The sequence below is a fragment of the Lissotriton helveticus genome, chromosome 2_1 (genome assembly GCF_964261635.1).
Source record: "Lissotriton helveticus chromosome 2_1, aLisHel1.1, whole genome shotgun sequence".
NCBI classification, from domain to species: domain Eukaryota; kingdom Metazoa; phylum Chordata; class Amphibia; order Caudata; family Salamandridae; genus Lissotriton; species Lissotriton helveticus.
The window spans coordinates 590291112-590310672 of NC_136059.1; the positions used below are offsets into that span (position 1 = coordinate 590291112).

The 19561-nt window shown below is 46.6% G+C and overlaps 1 protein-coding gene across 2 annotated transcripts in view; it reads right to left on the bottom strand.

Moving 5' to 3' along the window:
* Window positions 1-19561, bottom strand: part of TNPO1 (transportin 1) — a 1741771-nt gene that overhangs the window by 687573 nt on the left and 1034637 nt on the right. For both annotated transcript variants that reach the window (XR_013607056.1, XM_078675276.1), the window contains exon 10: window positions 13458-13626. Coding sequence is in view for 1 of the 2 variants with exons in the window: in XM_078675276.1 (XP_078531402.1) it covers window positions 13458-13626 (169 nt within the window). In the remaining variant the exon portion in view is untranslated. The remainder of the gene's footprint in view (window positions 1-13457; window positions 13627-19561) is intronic.

Sequence of the window (19561 nt, forward strand, 5' to 3'; positions counted from 1 at the left end):
CTAAGACCACCTTGTTTTCATGCATTTGGAAGAATGATTCTTCAAACAATAATGCTTTGAGCTCACCAACCCATCGAAGTGAATTAATTGCATTTAAGAAAGCCACTTTCCAAGATTAAAACTGGAGTTGACATGAATGCAATGGCTCAAATGGTGGTCCCATGAGACGCATTAATACAACATTTAGATTCCAAGCTTGTGCTGGAGGCACCTTAGGGGGCAATTAGTATTTTAAGTCCCTCATGAAAGCCTTAATGAAAGGTATCTTAAATGCGTTTATTTTGTGTACGCAAGACCTGATATATTGTTTGTACTTGTACATCAAAAGGGCTATGTTTTTAGCTTTGACAATAAATAACAAACCTTTTTACATTTGACTGCGTAACATTTTCTTGCTGAAGGTTTATGCGCCTCTTTAAGAATATCCATACATCATTGTGGAAGGTTAAGGTACCCAATTCTATGACTTCAGGAGCCATATTGCAAGGTTCATTTCCTTGGGATTGGGATGCCTCATTTCTCCATGGTTCTGTGAGAAGGTCCAGGTGGAGAAGAAGTTTCTCATGAGGTACCTGAGAAAGTTCCAGTAGAGTGGTGAACCATGGTTGACAAGCCCATGTGGGTACCACTAGCGTAAGTGAGGTTTGTCGAAGTTTCCTTACCACAAATGGAAGTAGTGGGAGAGGGGGGAAGGTGTATGCAAATATCCCTGACCATTTTGTCTATCGAGCTTTGCACTTGAATAGCAGGTGTGGTAGACTGGAATTTTGGCATTTGCGTTTTCTGGGGCTGCAAACAGGTCTATTTGTGGAAACCCCCATTTGCGAAATTAAGTGAATTGTACTTGGGGATGAAGTTCCCATTCGTGGACTTGTTGCTGCATCCTACTGAGGTCTGCAACTTGCATGCTTGTCCCTGGGACGTATTCTGCTAGGAGATTAATTTTGTGATGTAAAGCTAAACTACATATTGTCTGTGCTAGGTGTGATAGCTGAAGAGAGCGTGTCACCCCCCCCCCCCGTTTCTGTATCTAATACATTGTTGTCGTATTGTCTGTCCGGATTAAGTCAACTTTGTTCTGTAGGTGAGTTAGGAATGCTTTTAATGCTAGGTGAACAGCTTGAAACTCTACATAGTACATATGGAGACTCTGGTGTTGTACATCCCATATCCCTTGGATAGCTAGATGTTGAAGGTGAGCTCCCGAACCTGTGAGAATGACTTGGGAATTGGGTCCAGAAACGGCCACCCTTAGGTAGGTTTTGTATGTTCCACCAATGCAGTGCGAGATGTGTGCCGCTGTCTATCAACACTAGATCTTGTAGCTGACCCTGTGACTGAGTCCACTTGATGTGAGAGGCATTCTTGCAGTAGCCTCATATGTAGTTGGGCATCATGTCTGGTAGTCTTACTACCAATTTAACTGGAATTTGTACTCAAATCTGAAATTGTTGTGCTTAAGACAATGTTTTGGATCCTGAGTGAAAGTGGAAGTTCTAACACTAGGTGAGTATTGAGAATGGCTCCTAAGTATGGTCGTATTTGTGCTGGTTGCAAATGAGATTTTTGAAGGTTGACTGAACTCTAACTGGATTAGGAGAGTTAGACTTCTTAGAGTATATTGATTGGATACGCTTGAGCGGTTTGCTTTTTGAAACCAATCGTCAAGGTAAGGGAAGGATTTAATGATTTCCCTTCGTACATGTGCTGCTACAACTGATAGACATTTGGTGAAGACCCTTGGAGCGGTGGTGACTCCAAAAGGAAGCACCTTGAACTGATTAGGTTTTTCTTGGAATAGAAAACGGAGGAACATTCGGTGAGCTGAATGAATAGGTATATGAAACTAGATGACATTGAGGTCCAGTGTGGTAATGAAATCTCCCTGCTGAAGTCATGGTATGACTTCATGAAGGTTGACTAAGTGGAAATGTTCTGACAAAATGAATTGATTTAGTGGTGAAGGTTGTACCAAGTGGAAATGTTCTGACAAAATGAATTGATTTAGTGGTCTGAGATCCAGAATGGGTGCGAGTGAGCCGTCTTTTTTGGGGATGAGGAAGTATAGGGAATATACCTCTGTTCTTGAATTGGAAATAGATCTATGGCTCCTTTTATTAAAATAGCTGCCATCTCTTGTTTTAGTAGAGCCTGGTGCTGAACAGAGAGGTTGTGTTTGTGTAGTGGGATGTTTGGGGGAGTGGTGATGGGCTCCAGACAGTAACCATGTTGGATAATATCCAATACCCATTGATCAGTGGTAATGTTCTTCCATTGTGGTAGAAAAAATTGAAGACTTTCCCCCTACAGGTTGGGAAGAGCATGAATGAAGTCATTATTTGTTGTGGATATTGGGAGTGCAGGTGGTTTTCATGCCCACATCCCTAAGAAATTGTTCGCCCTATAGGATCCTCTATAGAAACCTCTAGAAGGTGAGGATTGCATCCGATTTTTATAGGAGGTTGCTGATGTGTCAGTAGAGGCATATCTAGCACCTTGCCTAAATGATGGGAGGCGTAAGTAACCACAAAATGTGCTGGTTTGAAGCAGCCCTCATAGATTTTGCCACATCTGTGTCATTTATGTTTTATCACGGGCTGCGCCAACTTGAAGCCCGAAGAGGTTTTAGTTATCAAAAGGCAAATTAAGGAAAACTTGTTGAACTTCTGGTTTACAACCAGACACCCTAAGCCAAGCTTGTCCACAAAGTAAAATACAGGTTGTTATATTTCAAGCCGCAGTATCAGCTTCATCAAGTGCACATTTAATGGAATTGTGTGAAATTAGTTTTCCTTCTGTTACTAATTCCCGTCCCCTTTTCCTAAAATCTTGTGGGAGATGTTGAAGGAGCACCTCCATTTCATCCCACTGTGCCCTATCGCAGCGAGCTAATAGAACCTGGCTATTAGCTATCCTACACTGGTTTGCCGATTGTGCTGCAATCCATCTGTCAGAGGATTACATTATTTTCAACTCCTTGTCTGGTGGAGTGGCATCCCCAGGAGTTTGGGAATTGGCTCTCTTTCTAGCATTTGACAATTAAGAGTCTGGTGAGAAGTCATACCTCTCTCAACTCCCCCGGGTGTCTAGCTTTCAGAAATGTGTGGGTTTGGTAGGTTTCCCTAAATGGTCGCCGAGCCCGGGGCCAAAACCCAGGAGCCCCACCCACTTGCAAAACCAGGTTGTTAGGGTGATAGGTAATTTGATGTCTCCACAATACATTTTGGGCACTTGCCGGTAACAAGTACTTAGCCCACCCACACAAGTGAGGTACACTGGAAGACTTTGGAGAATGCGGGGAAGGTGGAATTTTGTGGATCCACGCAGATTCCAGAACTGTCCATCACAGAAAAGTGAGGAAAATGTTTTTTTTAAAACTAAGTCTGAGGTTTGCAAGGGATTCTGGGTAACAGAACCAGATGAGAGGCACACAAGTCACCCCATCCTATATTCCCTTGGTATTTAGTTAAAACATTTTTACAGGTTTGCTAGGTTTTGCTTGGTGGCGGCTGAGCTAGTGCCCAAAATCCACAGGTAAACACATTGCAGAAAAAAAGTCAGTGCCTAGTGGGCTTTCTGCCACCTTGAGGGTGGGGGGTTAGTTGCCCCACTATACCTCCAAGGTGGGGTAGAAAGACTGTGGCTATATTTTTCATGTGGTGGAGTCATTGGTACGCCCATTCTAGGCAGTCCCCATCCACACGTATAAAAAAGCCACATTAATCGCTGGTGCATAGTGGGCAGCTATTGCCCCTATCTGCCTCCCGGGGGCTGAGGGGGCGGGGGGGTGCAGAAAGACTGGCAATTTGTTTTGGGGTGGGGCTTTGGCTTGCCCATTCTGGGTAGCCCCCACCACTATGTAGCAATTGATACAATATGTCTACCGGGGAAAGGGGGGGGCAGAAAGTGGCAATTTTTTTTTAGGTGGGGGCATTGCCATGCCCATTCTGGCCAGCCCCCAATCCTATGTATAAAAAAAAATGCCTGGTGCCTAGGGCCTTCTTTGGGGAGGGGTGGAGGGTGGAGGCATTGGCATACCCATCCTGGGCAGCCCTAAATCAAATTTAAAAAAATCCCTGGTGGGCTTTCTGCTCCCCCACCCCGGGTGCAGATTAGGGAATACTGCCCTATCTGCCCCCCCCCGGGGGGGTGAGAAAGACTAATTTTGTTGGGGGGTGGAGGGGGGAAATTGTCATGCCCATCTTGGCCAGCCCCAATCCCTATAGCAATACAAAAAAAATCCCTGGATCTAGTGGGCTTTCTGTGCCCCCCTCCCCCGGGGGTCAGAAAGGCTGGAATTTTTCAGGGGGGATTGGCATACCCATCTTGGACAGCCCCCACCCCTATAGCACAAAAATACCTTTATCTAGTGGGCAGAAAGACTGAAGTGCCCCCCTCTCCCACCACAAAATTGGGGGAGCAAAGGTCCTTACCCAACGGCCCGCTTCACCTCCCTGGTGTCTAGTGGGTAGATCCCTGTTTGGGGATATCCCTCCTGGGGCGATCCCCAAACAGGGATCAACTAGGGATTCTTCCCTTTCCAATGATACCTCTCCTGACTTTCTATGTGCTCAGAGGACTGAGATAGCATGTCGAAAGTGAAACTGAAATTAGCCTATTGGCTAATTTCAGTTTCTACAAAATTACGTCGGCGCAACGGGCACGCTGATCGTCATTTCATAGAAAACAGGAGACCAGCCTTGGGAGCTGCTGTTGGAGCGAAAAGGAAATCCCTCTGGTGCCATGTGTGAGGACGGCCGGGAGCCGTCCTGAGCACACGAGCGCCGTGGCTCTGGACAGCTCCAGGCAATCCAGAGCACTGAAGGGGATAATGCATATAGGGTCTGAAGGTGCAGCCTTGTACTTTTTGTCTATTCTGTGAGATAATGCGAGCTCTAAAGAGATCTTTAAAAATGTCATCAGCATGACTAAGAACTCCCTTTAATATTGGTAAATACTATTATTAAATTATTAAGTCTCAAACAGGAATACATCACCAATGGGATCTTTATGTAAAGGGACCATATGAAAGGCTGCTACCCAGCAATTACATTTTGAAAACCTAAAGGCATCATCCGGTGGTGAGGGTTGTGGATAGCGGTTAGGATCAGTATTGTCCTGTGGCTCTACATCATAGTCTTTCCAAGAATCTTGAGGTTGTGGATGCTCCAACAGGTAATCATCAGTATCCTCTATATGAGAAGGGGATGAAGGGGTGAAATGTCTTCCTCATTTGACTATGGTGAAAAATAAAGAGGTCATGGTGTAGTAGGCTGTAATGGAGACAAATGTATGCATGGTTGTGTATGACTAAAGTCTTTGTCCTTTTGTTTTTTAAGAGGGGGTGGTGAAGTGTCCAGAGCCTCTTGATAAGACCAAGGTTTCTTAGAAACTTGAGGCTTCGCTGGCTGAACAATAATATTTGTACCAGGCTGTATGTGCAAAGTTTTCTGTTTCGGATGAGGTTTTTCTGACATTCTCTCGAGAACTGGTTGAGGAGGCGATTTCGATTTGACGGCAAACATTTTGGGCCCGAAAGGAAAACATTTTGGGCCCGAAAGGAAAACATTTTGGTCAGGGAATGTTTTACGATATCAATGCCTGGCCACTTTGTTCAGAATAAATAGGTATATTTTGTTTCTGTTCGAAGTCTCCTGTTTTGGAGATTAGAGTCTGATTTTTTAGAGGCTCCTGCTGAAAGCCGATCTTTTAGTGCCAAACCCGAGGGCGGGGCTTCATAAGATATCTTTCGCAGTGCAAAGGTGGCCCTAGAACAGTTTTATCAGTGGAGGTCATTTTTAAGGTTTCAGATCATGGGCCGGAGTACTCACAATCCATGATCTTGGAAAGATTCCACCATCTCCGAATATTGTTCTTTGTCGAAGTCGGAAACAGAACTGTGTATGAAGACGGATCCTTCTTGGGCTGCGGACACTTCTTCATTTTGCTAGTCTCGCAAACCGAAGCTGTCTGGTGTGTCATTGGTGTTTATGCGCTGCATCTTGAGACGATGTGCATTTCAGTAGCGAAGAGTTTTTTTTGACTGAAACGATCTGCAACCCTCACACGTGCTTTCTTGATCAGGCAAGAGTCATAAGTTACAGACCGAGTGAAGATCTGTATGAGGATATTTGGAGTGGCAGTACGGACCTAAACTAAACTTGCCTTCTGAGGGTCTCCTCCAGTAAGCCCCACACAGCTGGATTGCGGAGAGTGGTCCGAGCCATGCCCGCTTTTTACACCACACTGCAAACGTGCCTCCAAGCGCACTGCTGTTCGGTGGATGAAGTCCACTTTAGTCCTGACGTCCTCAGGACACAAGAGGACCTCATTGCCCCACCAGCAGTGCACCAAGAGGCGTGTTTGCAAATGGTATTAAAAGGGGCATGGCCTCGGGCCACCTCTCAGCAATCCAACTGTGTGGGGTGACTGGAGGTACCTGGTGGGCTAGTTGGCCCCTAAGGACTCTTAAGATTCTAGTGGACTTAATCCCCAAACCCAGAACGCGCCAGGAGGCGCATTTGCAGAGTGGTGCAGGGAGGGGTCGGGGCCTCTGGCGAGATGCCAGCTTTGCTTTTCTTTTTTGTTAGAAGGGGGGCTGTGTGAACCACCCTCTCAATATTATGTGGGCCCTGGCCCACATTTTCTGTTTTCTTGTTGTTAATTTTTTAAACGGGAAGAGAGAACGCTGTACCCCTCCCATTGCCGATTTCGGCAAAGGGAGCGAGAGCAGGTTCCCTACTCTCGCATCCATGAAGCAAAGCAGTGTTTGCTGCGACAGGGCGGGAGCCGTGCTCCTGCCCTGCCATAGAAAACTGCATTGTCCCGGGGGTGGACACCCCAGGACATTTCTGGAGCCAGCCCTGGGGGGTGGCGGTCCCTAGGGCCAAACTGCCCCCCCTCCCATCATAATTAAAGCCCCGGGGAGGTGGTGGTTCCCGGGACGGGGGCCTGTAAAGGACCCCCGCCCTTTATTTAAGTTTGACCCAGGGAGGTGGTGGTCCCCGGGGCAGCGTGGGGGTGGCCCGTGAGGCCCTGCACACATTTTATCTAAAGCCTCAGGGAGGTGGCGGTCCCCAGGGCTGCAGGGGGACCGCATGCCCCCACGAGGCCCCCTCAAATTGTAATTACATTGCCCCCAAGGCCTGGCCCACATGGGGGGCTTATTAAAACGAAGCAAGGGACACTGTGCTTCGTTTTTTTTTTTTAGATCGGATTCGCGCACCGTACGTGAATCCCGTCGAAGAAGAACATGTTTTTTTGTCCCTGGGGGTCCCTGAGCAGAGCTGGGGGTAAGGGTGTTTCTACCCTGCCCCCTTATCTTGTTTGTTCACCTCTTTTCTTTTGAGGTTCAAGTCACAAGATGGCTGCCAACACTTCTTGGTTTGAAGTGTTGGCAGTCAATCAGAGACAAGTTCGTGATCGGGAGGGTTCGCGGATCCACCGAGGTCACCAGGCATTTAATATTTTTTATTTTTCAATTTCTCAGGAACGACTGAAATAATTTACACCATTTAATGCAAAGAGTGCACTCTGGACAAACAGCTACCTCTCTGCCAAATTTGGTTTAATTGCATTCAGCAGTTCGGGCTGTAGCTGCAACATAAGTTTCCTATGGGAAAAAGGCCCCCCTTTTTTCTCGGCCCCCGCTTGACGAATCACCCTGAAACTTTCAAGACAGGAGCTGACCGAAGGGACCCATTAGATAATGGCAAAAGAAAAAAACGCTTTTTTAATAGAAACGAGGTCTTAACTACAACTACCTACTGGTGACCGCCAGTAGGTAATATATATCTCTATATCTCTCTCAATATCTATCGATTGATCGATCGATTGATCGATCGATGGTGTCACGATAGGAATAGTTCTCTTCAAATTGCCATGTTTGCAGATAAAATCCTGCTGTCCCTTTCAGATATTCATGTGTAAATTCCTAACGAATGAGGTGGCTACATCGTTATAGATAGGCATCAGTATAAAATAAAGTAAAAAATTCACAAGTCCATTATTTGTCCACTACCTGAGATATAGAGGTGGGGCTAATTAAATTTTTCCTATTAAAGTGGACATTACAGTCTGTCACATATCTATGGCTTCAAATGAAACTATAATTCAGTAATATAGTTAAATCAGGAGTTGGGTCCTACAAATGTCAGTTAAGCCTATGAATACAAAATCATTTACTTGTCCGATATCAGACCTGTATAGTCTACTGCATGACAATCTGGGTAGATTACACAAATGGAAGGCAGGTTAATTATATCTGTGCTTTCAAGGGTGCAGGGGAGAGGACACATTTTCAAGCATCCCAAACTACTTTGAGATTAGAAAGAATTGCTGGCTATTATCAACCGGATATATGGTACGATTCTATCCAGAAGCCGCAAGGTTAGTAGGTGGACACACAGTGCAAAGTTCTGCTCTACTCCAAGACGGGTCAAAATATACCTCAAAAACAGAGCAAGGTAGGAATGGGGAACTGACCTAATGCAGTGTTCTCCCCTGCTTTTAAATATTCAACAAAAACAATTACATCTAAGAGGGCCCAAATAATTGAGAAGAAAATTGGCCATCAATATTGTGTTCCGGAGCCAAGGTATTTTTCAAAATGCTCGTCGCAATGCAATATTGGATCATGAAAATATAATGTTCAATTACTCAGATGGCCCCCTGTATCCCAGTTGTGTGCCACTTCACTGTAGGCGTTTACTGAAGGCATGTGTTCAATCATCTTGACTGTGTCTTGCTGTGAGAAAGCCTTACATTATTAGGATTCCTGCAGGAAATAATTTCTATATTCTGGCCACTTTGAATCTGCACAAAGTAACCATCTATTTTGGTGTTAGACAAAGGAGTGTCCTTGCGTCAACACTTTCTACAATATTTTAAGCGCTCTAAATTAGGTCTTATGGAATTCAAACATTTTCCACTTGATTTTGGTAATGTAGAAGTCCTAGAAATATACTACACAGATGATTTGGTACTCTGCAACCAGACAGTGCTCCCATTAAAACTTTAGTTTGATATGTTGGTCAAACTACACACACAAACACACACACGCTCGAACCCATCTTCTATGCCAGCGACAACATCACCTTCAGCCACACCTCCAAGCTCCTTTGGACCGACCACAACTGGGTCCACTTCTTCACCAAACCCACCATACATGACCACACCCACTGCTACCCTCACAGAAGTTGGAACTAGAGCACAGAAGAACTCACCACCTCCCTCAGCAAAATCCCACCACTGACATTCGCAGACGCTAATACCTCAGCACGTAACTTTCAGCGATTGATCTCTAACTGCGCCGACACACTGGCTCCCCTCAAGAAAGCTCCTGGCAAGCGACACTCCAGGAAAGTCAGCTGTTCTCTCCCACCCTACATAAGTTCTGCCGCACCTGAAGGCAGCTCAGGAAGAGCTGGAGGAGAAGCAAGAACCCAGAAGATCCCTCAGCCTTCAAAACCGTTTTCACTGCACACCACCACCTCAGTAGAACAACAAAGAAAACAGCCTTACCAGAAAAGATCAACGCCAACGACCTCACTAGAAAATAACTTTTCACTGTGGTGAAAGAATTCGCCAAACCCAACACAGAGATACCAGACATCCCACCCTCCCAAGACCTCTGCAACAACCTCAGCACCTTCTTCCACTGCAAGATTAAGGAGCTCTACAACAGCTTCGACAGCCTCGAGACCCAAGACCCTCTCACCCCACCAACAACCACCGAACCAAACGACACCGAACCCCAGCAGAACCTGCTCAGCTGGACTCCCCTCACCGCTGATGCCACCCTCAAGATCATGAAGATCACCCACTCTAGAGCACCATCGGACCTCTGCCCACAACGCATATTCAACAGAGCCAGCACCTCTATTGCCCCCGAACTCTGTGATACCGTCAACTGCTCCATCAACTTAGCCACCTTCTCGGAAGACTGGAAACACGCAGAGATCAACCCCTTGCTGAAGAAACCAATTTACCTCACAAACTTCAGACCCATCTCTCTGCTCCCCTTCCCAGCCAAGGTGATCGAGAAGGTCATTAACACCCAACTTTCAGAGTTCATCAAAGCAAACCACATCCTGGACCTTCCTCAATCTGGCTTCTGAAGCAACCACAGCACTGAGACCGCCACCTCACCGCCACAGATCACGTTCCTCGACCAATCTGAACCGAAATTGCAGCCCTCATCCTCTTCTACCTCTCGGCGGCCTTCGATACAGTCTCCCACCGCATCCTATGCACATGACTCCACGATGCTGGCCTTCGCGGTAAAGCCCTGGAATGGATCTGCTCCTTCCTCACTGGCCGATTTCAGAGTCAGACTTCCACCACGGATTCCCCCTTCGTCTCCTCCGCCGATGACACGCAGCTGATTCTCTCACTCACCAACTAACCTACCAAACCAAGAACTTCTTCCACAATGGGATGAAGGCTGTCACCACCTGCATTAAGGACAACTGCCTCAAGTTCAACTCGGAGAAGACCGAAGTCCTCATCCAGGGCTCACTCCCCCTCTGTCTGACGCGACTCTTGGTGGCCCACGGCACTTGGAAACCCCAATACCCACAGACCACACACAAAACCCTTGGCATCATCCTGAACTGCTCGCATACCATGAAGCACCAGATCAATGCTCTCTCATCATCCTGCTTCTCCACACTATGCCAGCTCTAAAGGACCTTCAAGTAGATCCTCACCGATTCCGGAAAGACTGTCACCCATGCACTGGTCAGCAGTAGACTAGAATACGGTAGGGCAATCTACGCCGGCATCACTCAAACTCCTGAAGAAACTGCAGAACATTCATAACACCTCCGTCAGACTCATCCTCAATATCCCCCGCCACACCCACATCACCAGCCACCTGAAGGACGGCCACTGGGTCACTGTCAACAAAAGAATTACCTTCAAGCTACACAGACACCTAGAAAGCCCTACAAAATGTGGGACCTGTATACCTCAACCACCGCCTTGAATTCCGTGCACCCACCAGAGGCCTCTGCTCCGCCCAACTGGCCCTGGCCACAAACACATCCTTCTCCTACCACGCAGCAAAGACCTGGAACACCTTGCCTCTCCACCTCAGCAAATCACTGTCCCTTCCTCAATTCAGGAAGCACCACAAAATCTGGCTCTTCGACTGATCAGCAGTACCCCCACATCCCCAGCACCTATACAGCCATAAGGGCGAGTAGTTGCGCATTATAAGACACGTGATTCACTGATTGATTCACTGCAATCTCTGGTAGATGTACATCATGCTATAGGGACTCCTATCTTTGACCTGTTTGGATATCTTTAATTAGTCTTCAATAGGTAGGGATGAAGGCCCTATTTTGAAAAAGCAGTCAAGATAACTGGAGTTCACATTATGTCTAGGTGGACAGATTAGTTATCAATAGCGCTGGTGTAGCTATTTAAACTGAGCAGCTGTGGCTAGTTCCTAAGGCTATTACATTTGACAAGTGACCATGGTAGCATGAGAGGTAATCCTAAGAAATATTATGCTTCTATGTATGGAATGGTTACATAAAACGTACTTATTGGTTTTAACATTTAAAGTTAGGCTTTTAAACTGGGTAAACAAAATGAGGACGAAGGTAAGTAGCTAGCAGTTGATTCTGACTAATTAATATTAAAAAAATAAGTTCACTAAAGGTATTAGTTTTACAAAGAACACGTCCTGCATTACCTAATTAGTATAAACTGTACACTTAAATTGAAAAGAAAATGAATGTGGGGTTTTAGTAAGGGGAACTTATGAAATGGAGAAAGCTCGAGTGAGAGGAACTCGCTCTCTAGTAAAGTTAAACACTATATGGGGCCCTCTAGCATAGATATATAAAGCTTAGACTGCGCAAGTGCGTAATATATAAATTGATGAGAAACCTCCCGAGAGAAGGAATTGGAATTTGTCAAGGATGTGATTTGCACTTTACATTAACACCACTCTTGGAAACGCGTTTATATTTGTCTTGATGTACTTTTTAATTAAGACTTCTCTTATTTAATTTGTAATGTTGTTCCCTTGCAGACAAAAATATATACAAAAAGAAAAAGAAAAAATATATAATGAACGTGGATCAGTCTCAATCATTTACTAACACTGGAAGTGGTGGAAGCTTGGAATGGCTAGCGCTGCAAACAATCACACGTTTCTCCAATAGAGCAACTGAATCACTTTAAAAAGTGTACTTAAAGCAGATATTCTGTATTGTGTCTATAGGATTGCATAAACATGCATGGGAAGCGACTTAATTGTAATACCAACATTCCAACTTGGATCAGGCCACTCAGAACTGATATTTTCAAAATAAAAGGCAAGATTGTGATATTGTATTTATTGACAATGTACTCTTGCCTACAATGCGAGTTTAACAATTGTACTCAATTGTTTCATCATAGTAACAGTTGGAATGTTGGTATTACAATTAAGTCGCTTCTCATGCATATTTATGCAATCCTATAGACACAATACAGAATATCTGCTTTAGCAAAATATATTGTATATATCACAGGTACGATTGCATGTGAAAGGAATGCAGTCTCTAATTTCAGTAACTGCTTGGCAACCCACTGAACAGTCACAGTATCAGCAAGCTTTGCAAATTGGACATCAATCAAAGCAAATCTGCTCTAACTGCAAAACACATTTTTGTAACGCTGGCGGCAACTTGAGGAAAACAGGATTTAGCTCAAAATATTTCTGTATGTCATCTTAAGATATTTAGAGGCAACAGATGTGGGCTAAAAACTACCTACACATTTGCATGTGGCAACGTACACAAAATGCTCTAAAAAATGCCCCCAAAACACATTGATGGAAATGCAACATATTGGACGGAAGAAGGAATGTGTACAATGTTCTAAATAAAAGCTATATTTCCTGCTAACAGTCGGGGGACGGGGATGGGGAATGGATGGCCAAGGGGTTCTGGGATTATGACTAACGTTCTTCAAACATCTGAAAAAACATTTTTTTTTACAGCACATCAGTTCAAGGTTTAAAGGTAAAATAAATTGTTTCCCATAAAGCATTTATACCAGATTCTCTTGCAGTGATATAACAATGGCTGCTACCCTTTAAAAGCAACGTGTTTATTCCCAGCAGCTTTATTTATACAAACTGCAGTCCTGCAAACGTATAAATGAGTTTGTCTTCATCGCTTGGCAAGCTTAAGGGGTTTTCAGTTTTGACCTGTTCTGCGTTTATCTCAAAACATCCCCCCTTACAATGGAGCTTTATTCTGTACGCTGTGATATAGATTTTTTGCGGTTGTCTTTTTTTTTTTAACTAAGGGTGCCTGAAGATTTAAGCTCCCTTTTCTGAAATAAGTAATACAATGTTTCATTTGCCTGAAAAATGTTAATCACTTGTCCTCTTTTTAAAGGTCCACGGTTAGGAGAGTTAACAATTTACTCTTCAAGTTTACTACTATGCTTACTTAAATTCCAGTCCGATATTGTATCGTCATCATTAAGTTCATCATCATCATCGTCATCCTCTTCAATACCGTCTTCCTCATGCTGCTGAGCTACAGTTCGGGATCGATGAAAACGTGGCCTGATGTCTTGTTCACTATCAGGAACTGCTTCATCCTCTTCAACGTCACCCTATAAAAACCCACATACTAAACTTGAAGTAACAAAGATACATAAGTTCACAAAAAACTGTACACATTCGAGACACCTCAACACCACACATTTTTCATTTGGAGGGGGTGAGAGGTGGAGGGAGGAGCTTCTGTTAGAAATGTCAAAATGTAAGTTTCTTAGGACAATCATCTCATAAGACCATTTACATAACCTGATACAGTAAAAAAATAAAAACGAACAATTAACAATAAAATGTACTTTAACTGCTATTAAAAACTGACCTTCGTAGATGGCTACATCCAATGCCTTCACTGAACTAATGAGATCCTTCGCTGAAAGTCTTGTTAATGCTCAATGGTGTTAAAAATAAAAGGCATAACATTTTCTGACTCATAAACATGCTCTGGCAAAGCATTTGTTCTCCCCTTTTTGCTTTGACAAGGATTCTTTTTGACGCTTTCCAGAATCAGCAAAACCTAAAATCTGACGTTCATTATCGGCAATAGCCATCTTACTAGCAGAAAAAAGACACCACAATGATACACGTCATCAGGCATGTGCATCTAAGCAAAAACGACGCTGCGACGGCATTTACTTTATTTTACATTTACCATTCCAAGATCTCGAACACCCATCTTAGAGAGGTACTTTTTTTTTTTTTTAAATGACAGGTGTAATGACTCACGCAGTGGCAATCAGAACTGACAATGGAACCTTCTAACTACCAGCACCTAACCTATTGTCCCTCCATTAATCTTGTCCTTATACTAGCTGGGGTCTGTGTGCACACTGAATAGCACCCACTGTCACAATGCTTGTTCCCTTCGGAACCTAGCAATACAAAACACAAGCACAGGTGCACCACACAGCAGAATTTAATCCAGGGAGGACAATTATAAAGTCTATATCCCGTCAAGATGTTCATCAGAATTTTTTTCTTTATTCCATTTTCATTTTCAGTAGATAAAACAGTCAACATTTTTTGACTCTACACAGAGTACAGCGTGTACTGTGTGTAGAGTCAAAAAATGTTGATTCTACACACAGTTCTTTTTCTGCAAATACGTCTTCTTGAGTCATGAGGTAGCTTGACTCTACCCCTAGCTGGTAATATGCATGAGAATCAGCTCCACTGTTAGATTGTATTCCACATGAAGTGTGAGGGTGGAGATAGATTGAAGTGATACATAAGAGTAAGATATGACCATGCATGAAAAGTACGAATGACCACTGCAACAGCCAGAGGCTTCCAGGAGGAGGGTGGGAACATGTGAATCTACCACATTACATGCCACAAACAGATGCTTACCAGGTTAGCAACCTTTTCTATTCCAGGCATGTGTGGCTGTAGATACACATGCTGTGCATAAACTGTAAGGCAGTCCTACCATAAACGGTGGCTAGACTGTGGATGTTACAATAGACTGAAAACGCGTATGGAGTACAGCCTGTCTAACATTGGGTTGTTGGTGTGCTAGTACATCCACACAACAGTGTTTTGTATAACGATGTAGTATAAACCAGGTAGCTGCTGTGCATAGGCCGCTATGGCAATGTTCCCCTGAGGTCCACCTTTTTACATGTAGAATGGGTTCTTGGAAGAATAGGTAAAGCCCTCTTGGCTTTTGCATAACATGTGCGGATATATTTTACTATCCATCTGGCTAGCAAAAAAAGAAGAATATGCTGATCCTATTTACACTCCAGGTAAACACCACTAGTGTACATAGATGGAACACAGGTCAGTGAAAATATTTAAATTTCGGAGCAAAAGCCCACACCCACCAACAAGGGTGGCATGCTTTATCAATGGTCAGCTCCTTGTTGGGCAAGTTTCAATTAGGATAAACCTCAAAAACAAATTTTTGGTGTGAATTTCAATTTCTTGTAAATAAGCCACAATACAATGGATCATCGTTTATATGGGGATTGCAAATTTGTGGTCTAACGCAAAGGAAAATGGCCGCCTGACCGCGAGCACCACCTCCTCAGGACCACAATTTGGGCCCTTCTGAGAGACTAATGTGCGGATAGCACTCCCGACACAGGTGAAAGGCTCTGGTAACACTGGGGAAAGGAATAGCGGCTCTGGGCTGCCTAGTGCCTGTAAATTCCTGCAAAGAGATGTGCCGATGAAGAGGACTGCGCCCTTCTTGAAGCCTGAAACTGGCCCCGGAATGCTACAAGGCCGTAGGTAACTATCCTGAAGGATCTGAACGAACGCCTGCATACACAGGTGCAGCACGGATTACCTCCCTCCCCACATACCAGAATGACGTGTGTGACATTTGTTACCTGATGGGGCATATTTGGAGTACTTAGGAACCCCGATGGGACTAACTTAGGGGTGACTTCCTCACCTGGTTTACTCTGAAAGGCTCCCTGAGGTAGGCCTCAAGTTTACTTTTCAAACTGCTCATACTTGGTCCAACGGACCACGCTTTGCCCTTTCGCTTGAAACGAACAAGTTACTTACCTTCGGTAACGATATATCTGTAAGAAACAGTAGTTAGTATTAGATTCCTTACCTTAGAATATCCCCAGGCGTCAGTCTGGATCCGGAAACTTTTGCGTATCAGTACCCCTGCGCGTCGGTAGGCGTCGTCTGCAGGCGTCTCCTGCGGCTCCGCGTCCGTCGTCGGCGTCGCGATGACGTCGCTGGAGTATATAGACGCCGCCTCCGCGCGCTGACGTCAGTTCTTTGTACATAGCTTTTCCGCGTCAGAACACGCAGAGCCATGCGAGAACCAACACTGGTGCCATTTGAAACCAGGGCCCTGAAAGGGATGTCCTTAACCCTAGGTATCAGTTCGCAGAACGGGGAGGATGGGCGGGGCGGTAAGGAATCTAATACTAACTACTGTTTCTTACAGATATATCGTTACCGAAGGTAAGTAACTTGTTCATCTGAAAGAAACAGGTTAGTATTAGATTCCTTACCTTAGAATAGATACCCCAGCAATACCAACCCCGGTGGTGGGTCTGCGAACCGATACAATCCTACACCAGAAAGTCCTGGAGGACCGAACGGCCAAAGAAGCCATCCCTCCGGACTTGAGTCCAGGCAGTAGTGCCTCGCAAAAGTGTGCAGCGAGGCCCACGTAGCCGCCTGGCAAATGTCCTGCAAAGGGACTCCCCGGCCCAGGGCAGTAGTAGCCGCCGTGGCCCGAGTGGAATGGGCCCTCAGCCCAACAGGAGGCTCCTTCCGAGCCAAAGAGTAGCACGCTTTGATGCACAGAACGACCCACCGAGAGATGGTCCGTTTATGTACCGCCCGTCCCTTCTTCGCACCCACGTAGCCAACAAACAGTTGGTCATCCACCCGGAACTGGCGTGTGCGATCCATATAAAATGAAAGCGCAAGTTTTGGGTCCAGACGATGGAGCCGCTCTTCATCCTTTGAAGGATGCGGAGGCGGGAAGAAGGAGGGTAAGGTGATGGACTGCCCGATGTGAAAAGCAGAGACTACTTTGGGCAGGAAAGAAGGTCTAGTTCTCAGAACTACCTTGTCTGGATGAATGGACATGAAAGGAGGTTTGACAGAAAGAGCCTGGAGCTCACTCACTCTCCTGGCAGAGGTGATGGCAACCAGGAAGGCCGTCTTTAAAGTCAGGAGACGGAGAGGACAGGAATGAAGTGGCTCGAAGGGAGCACACATCAAGAAAGTCAGAACCAGGTTCAAGTCCCACTGAGGCATCACAAACGGGACAGGTGGATACATGTGTGTGATGCCCTTCAAGAATCTTGTTACAATAGGGGACTTGAACAAAGAAGGTTGATCAGGCAGCCTCAGAAAGGCCGAAAGGGCAGAAAGGTAGCCCTTGATAGTGCCCAGAGCAGAGCCCTGCTGGGCAAGAGAGAAGAAAGAGGAGAACCTCGGAAAGAGGGGCAGAAAGAGGATCCACAGCCTTTGCTGTGCACCATGCCACAAATCTGTTCCACCGGCAGGCGTATACCGACTTCGTGGAGGGACGCCTGGCTGCCAGAATCACATCACAGACTTCAGGAGGCAAGTCGAATGGCCTCAACTGTCGCCGCTCAATCTCCACGCATGGAGGTGGAGGCTGGACAGGTTCGGGTGGAGGACCGTCCCCTGCTGCTGCGACAGAAGGTCCTCCTGAAGGGGCAGGCGGATCGGGGGACCGACTGACATGCTGAGTAGCTCGGGATACCAGTACCTTCGAGCCCAGTCCGGAGCCACAAGAATGACTTGGGCCCGGTCGCGCCTGATCTTCTTCAGCACTCTGGGCAGAAGTGGTATAGGCGGAAAGGCGTATAACAGACCGCAACTCCACTCGCGCCGAAAGGCGTCGCCGTGCGAGTGCCGTCTTGGAAACTCCAACGCGCAGAACTGATGACATTGCGCGTTCTCTTCTGTGGCAAATAGATCTAACCAAGGCTCTCCCCATCGCAGAAAGAGGCCTTGCGCCACGTCCGAGTTCAGACGCCATTCGTGATCCATCGAGCACCGACGGCTGAGTTTGTCCGCCCTGGCGTTCAGAGAACCGGCCAGGTGTTGAACCGTCAGAGTCACGCCCTGACGTTCCAGCCATTGCCAGAGACGCAGGGCCTCCTGGCATAGGGTCCACGACCCCACCCCGCCTTGTTTGTTGCAGTACCACATGGCGGTGGTGTTGTCCGTGAACACCTGCACTACACTCCCGTTGACAAAGGGGAGGAATGCCTTCAGTGCTAGACGAATCGCCCGTAGCTCCAACAGGTTTATATGGAGCCGGGACTCCGCCGGAGACCAGATGCCTCTGATCTCTGCCTCTCCCAAGTGGCCTCCCCAGCCCTGGAGGGAAGCGTCCGTCACAACAACGTGCTCCGGCTGGGGAAGGGAGAGGGGTCTGCCTCTGACCCAATCGCGGTCCGTAAGCCACCACTGCAGTTGTCTCGCAGTGCCCTCCGAGATCAAAACATGGTCGGACAAGTTGCCCTGATGCTGGGCCCACTGAAACTTCAGGTCCCACTGCAGAGCCCGCATCCGCCACCTGGCGTGATGCACCAGAAGGATGCAGGAAGCCATCAGCCCCAGTAGCCGCAGCGTCAACCTGACCGAAACCCGGGATAACGGCTGGAAGATGGGAATCAAAGCCTGTATATCCTGGACCCGCCGTTCCGGTGGATAGACCCGAAACTGCGCCGAGTCGAGAACCGCTCCGATGAAAAGGAGCTTTTGGGAGGGACACAGGTGTGATTTCGGCACATTGATGAAAAACCCCAGCCCATGCAGGAGGTCTGCCGTCATCTGAAGGTGGTGGACGACTGTCTGGGGCGAGCCCGCCTTCAACAACCAGTCGTCTAGATAGGGGAAGACTGACACCCCTGATCTGCGCAGATGGGCTGCGACCACCGCCATCACCTTTGTGAACACCCGTGGGGCGCTGGTAAGGCCGAAGGGGAGCACGATAAACTGAAAATGCTCCAGGCCGACCGTGAACCGCAGGTAACGCCGGTGGGCCGGCAGGACGGGGATGTGAAAATACGCATCCTGCAAGTCCAACGCTACCATCCAGTTTTGCGGGTCTAGAGCAGCCAAGACCTGAGCCTATGTCAACATCTTGAACTTCTCCTTCCGGAGGAAGCCGTTGACGTCCCTTAGGTCCAAGATAGGACGTAGACCCCCTTTGTCCTTCTTGGGTACCAGAAAGTAGTGGGAATAGCAACCACATCCTACTTCTGGCCCAGGAACGCGCTCGATGGCCCTCTTGGCCAAGAGGGCCGTAACTTCCTCCTGCAGAAGTGTCAAGTGGTCCCCCGACACACGGTGGTTCTGCGGTTGCATGGCTGGAGGAGTGGTCTCGAAGGGGAGGGAGTAGCCCCTTCGGACGAGCTGCAGCACCCACCTGTCCGATGTTATTGTGCGCCAGTGGGAGAGGTGATGGCGAACCCTGCCGCCCACCGGCGTCACATGGGCCTGAAAGCACGGACTAGGAGGATTTAGAGGCGG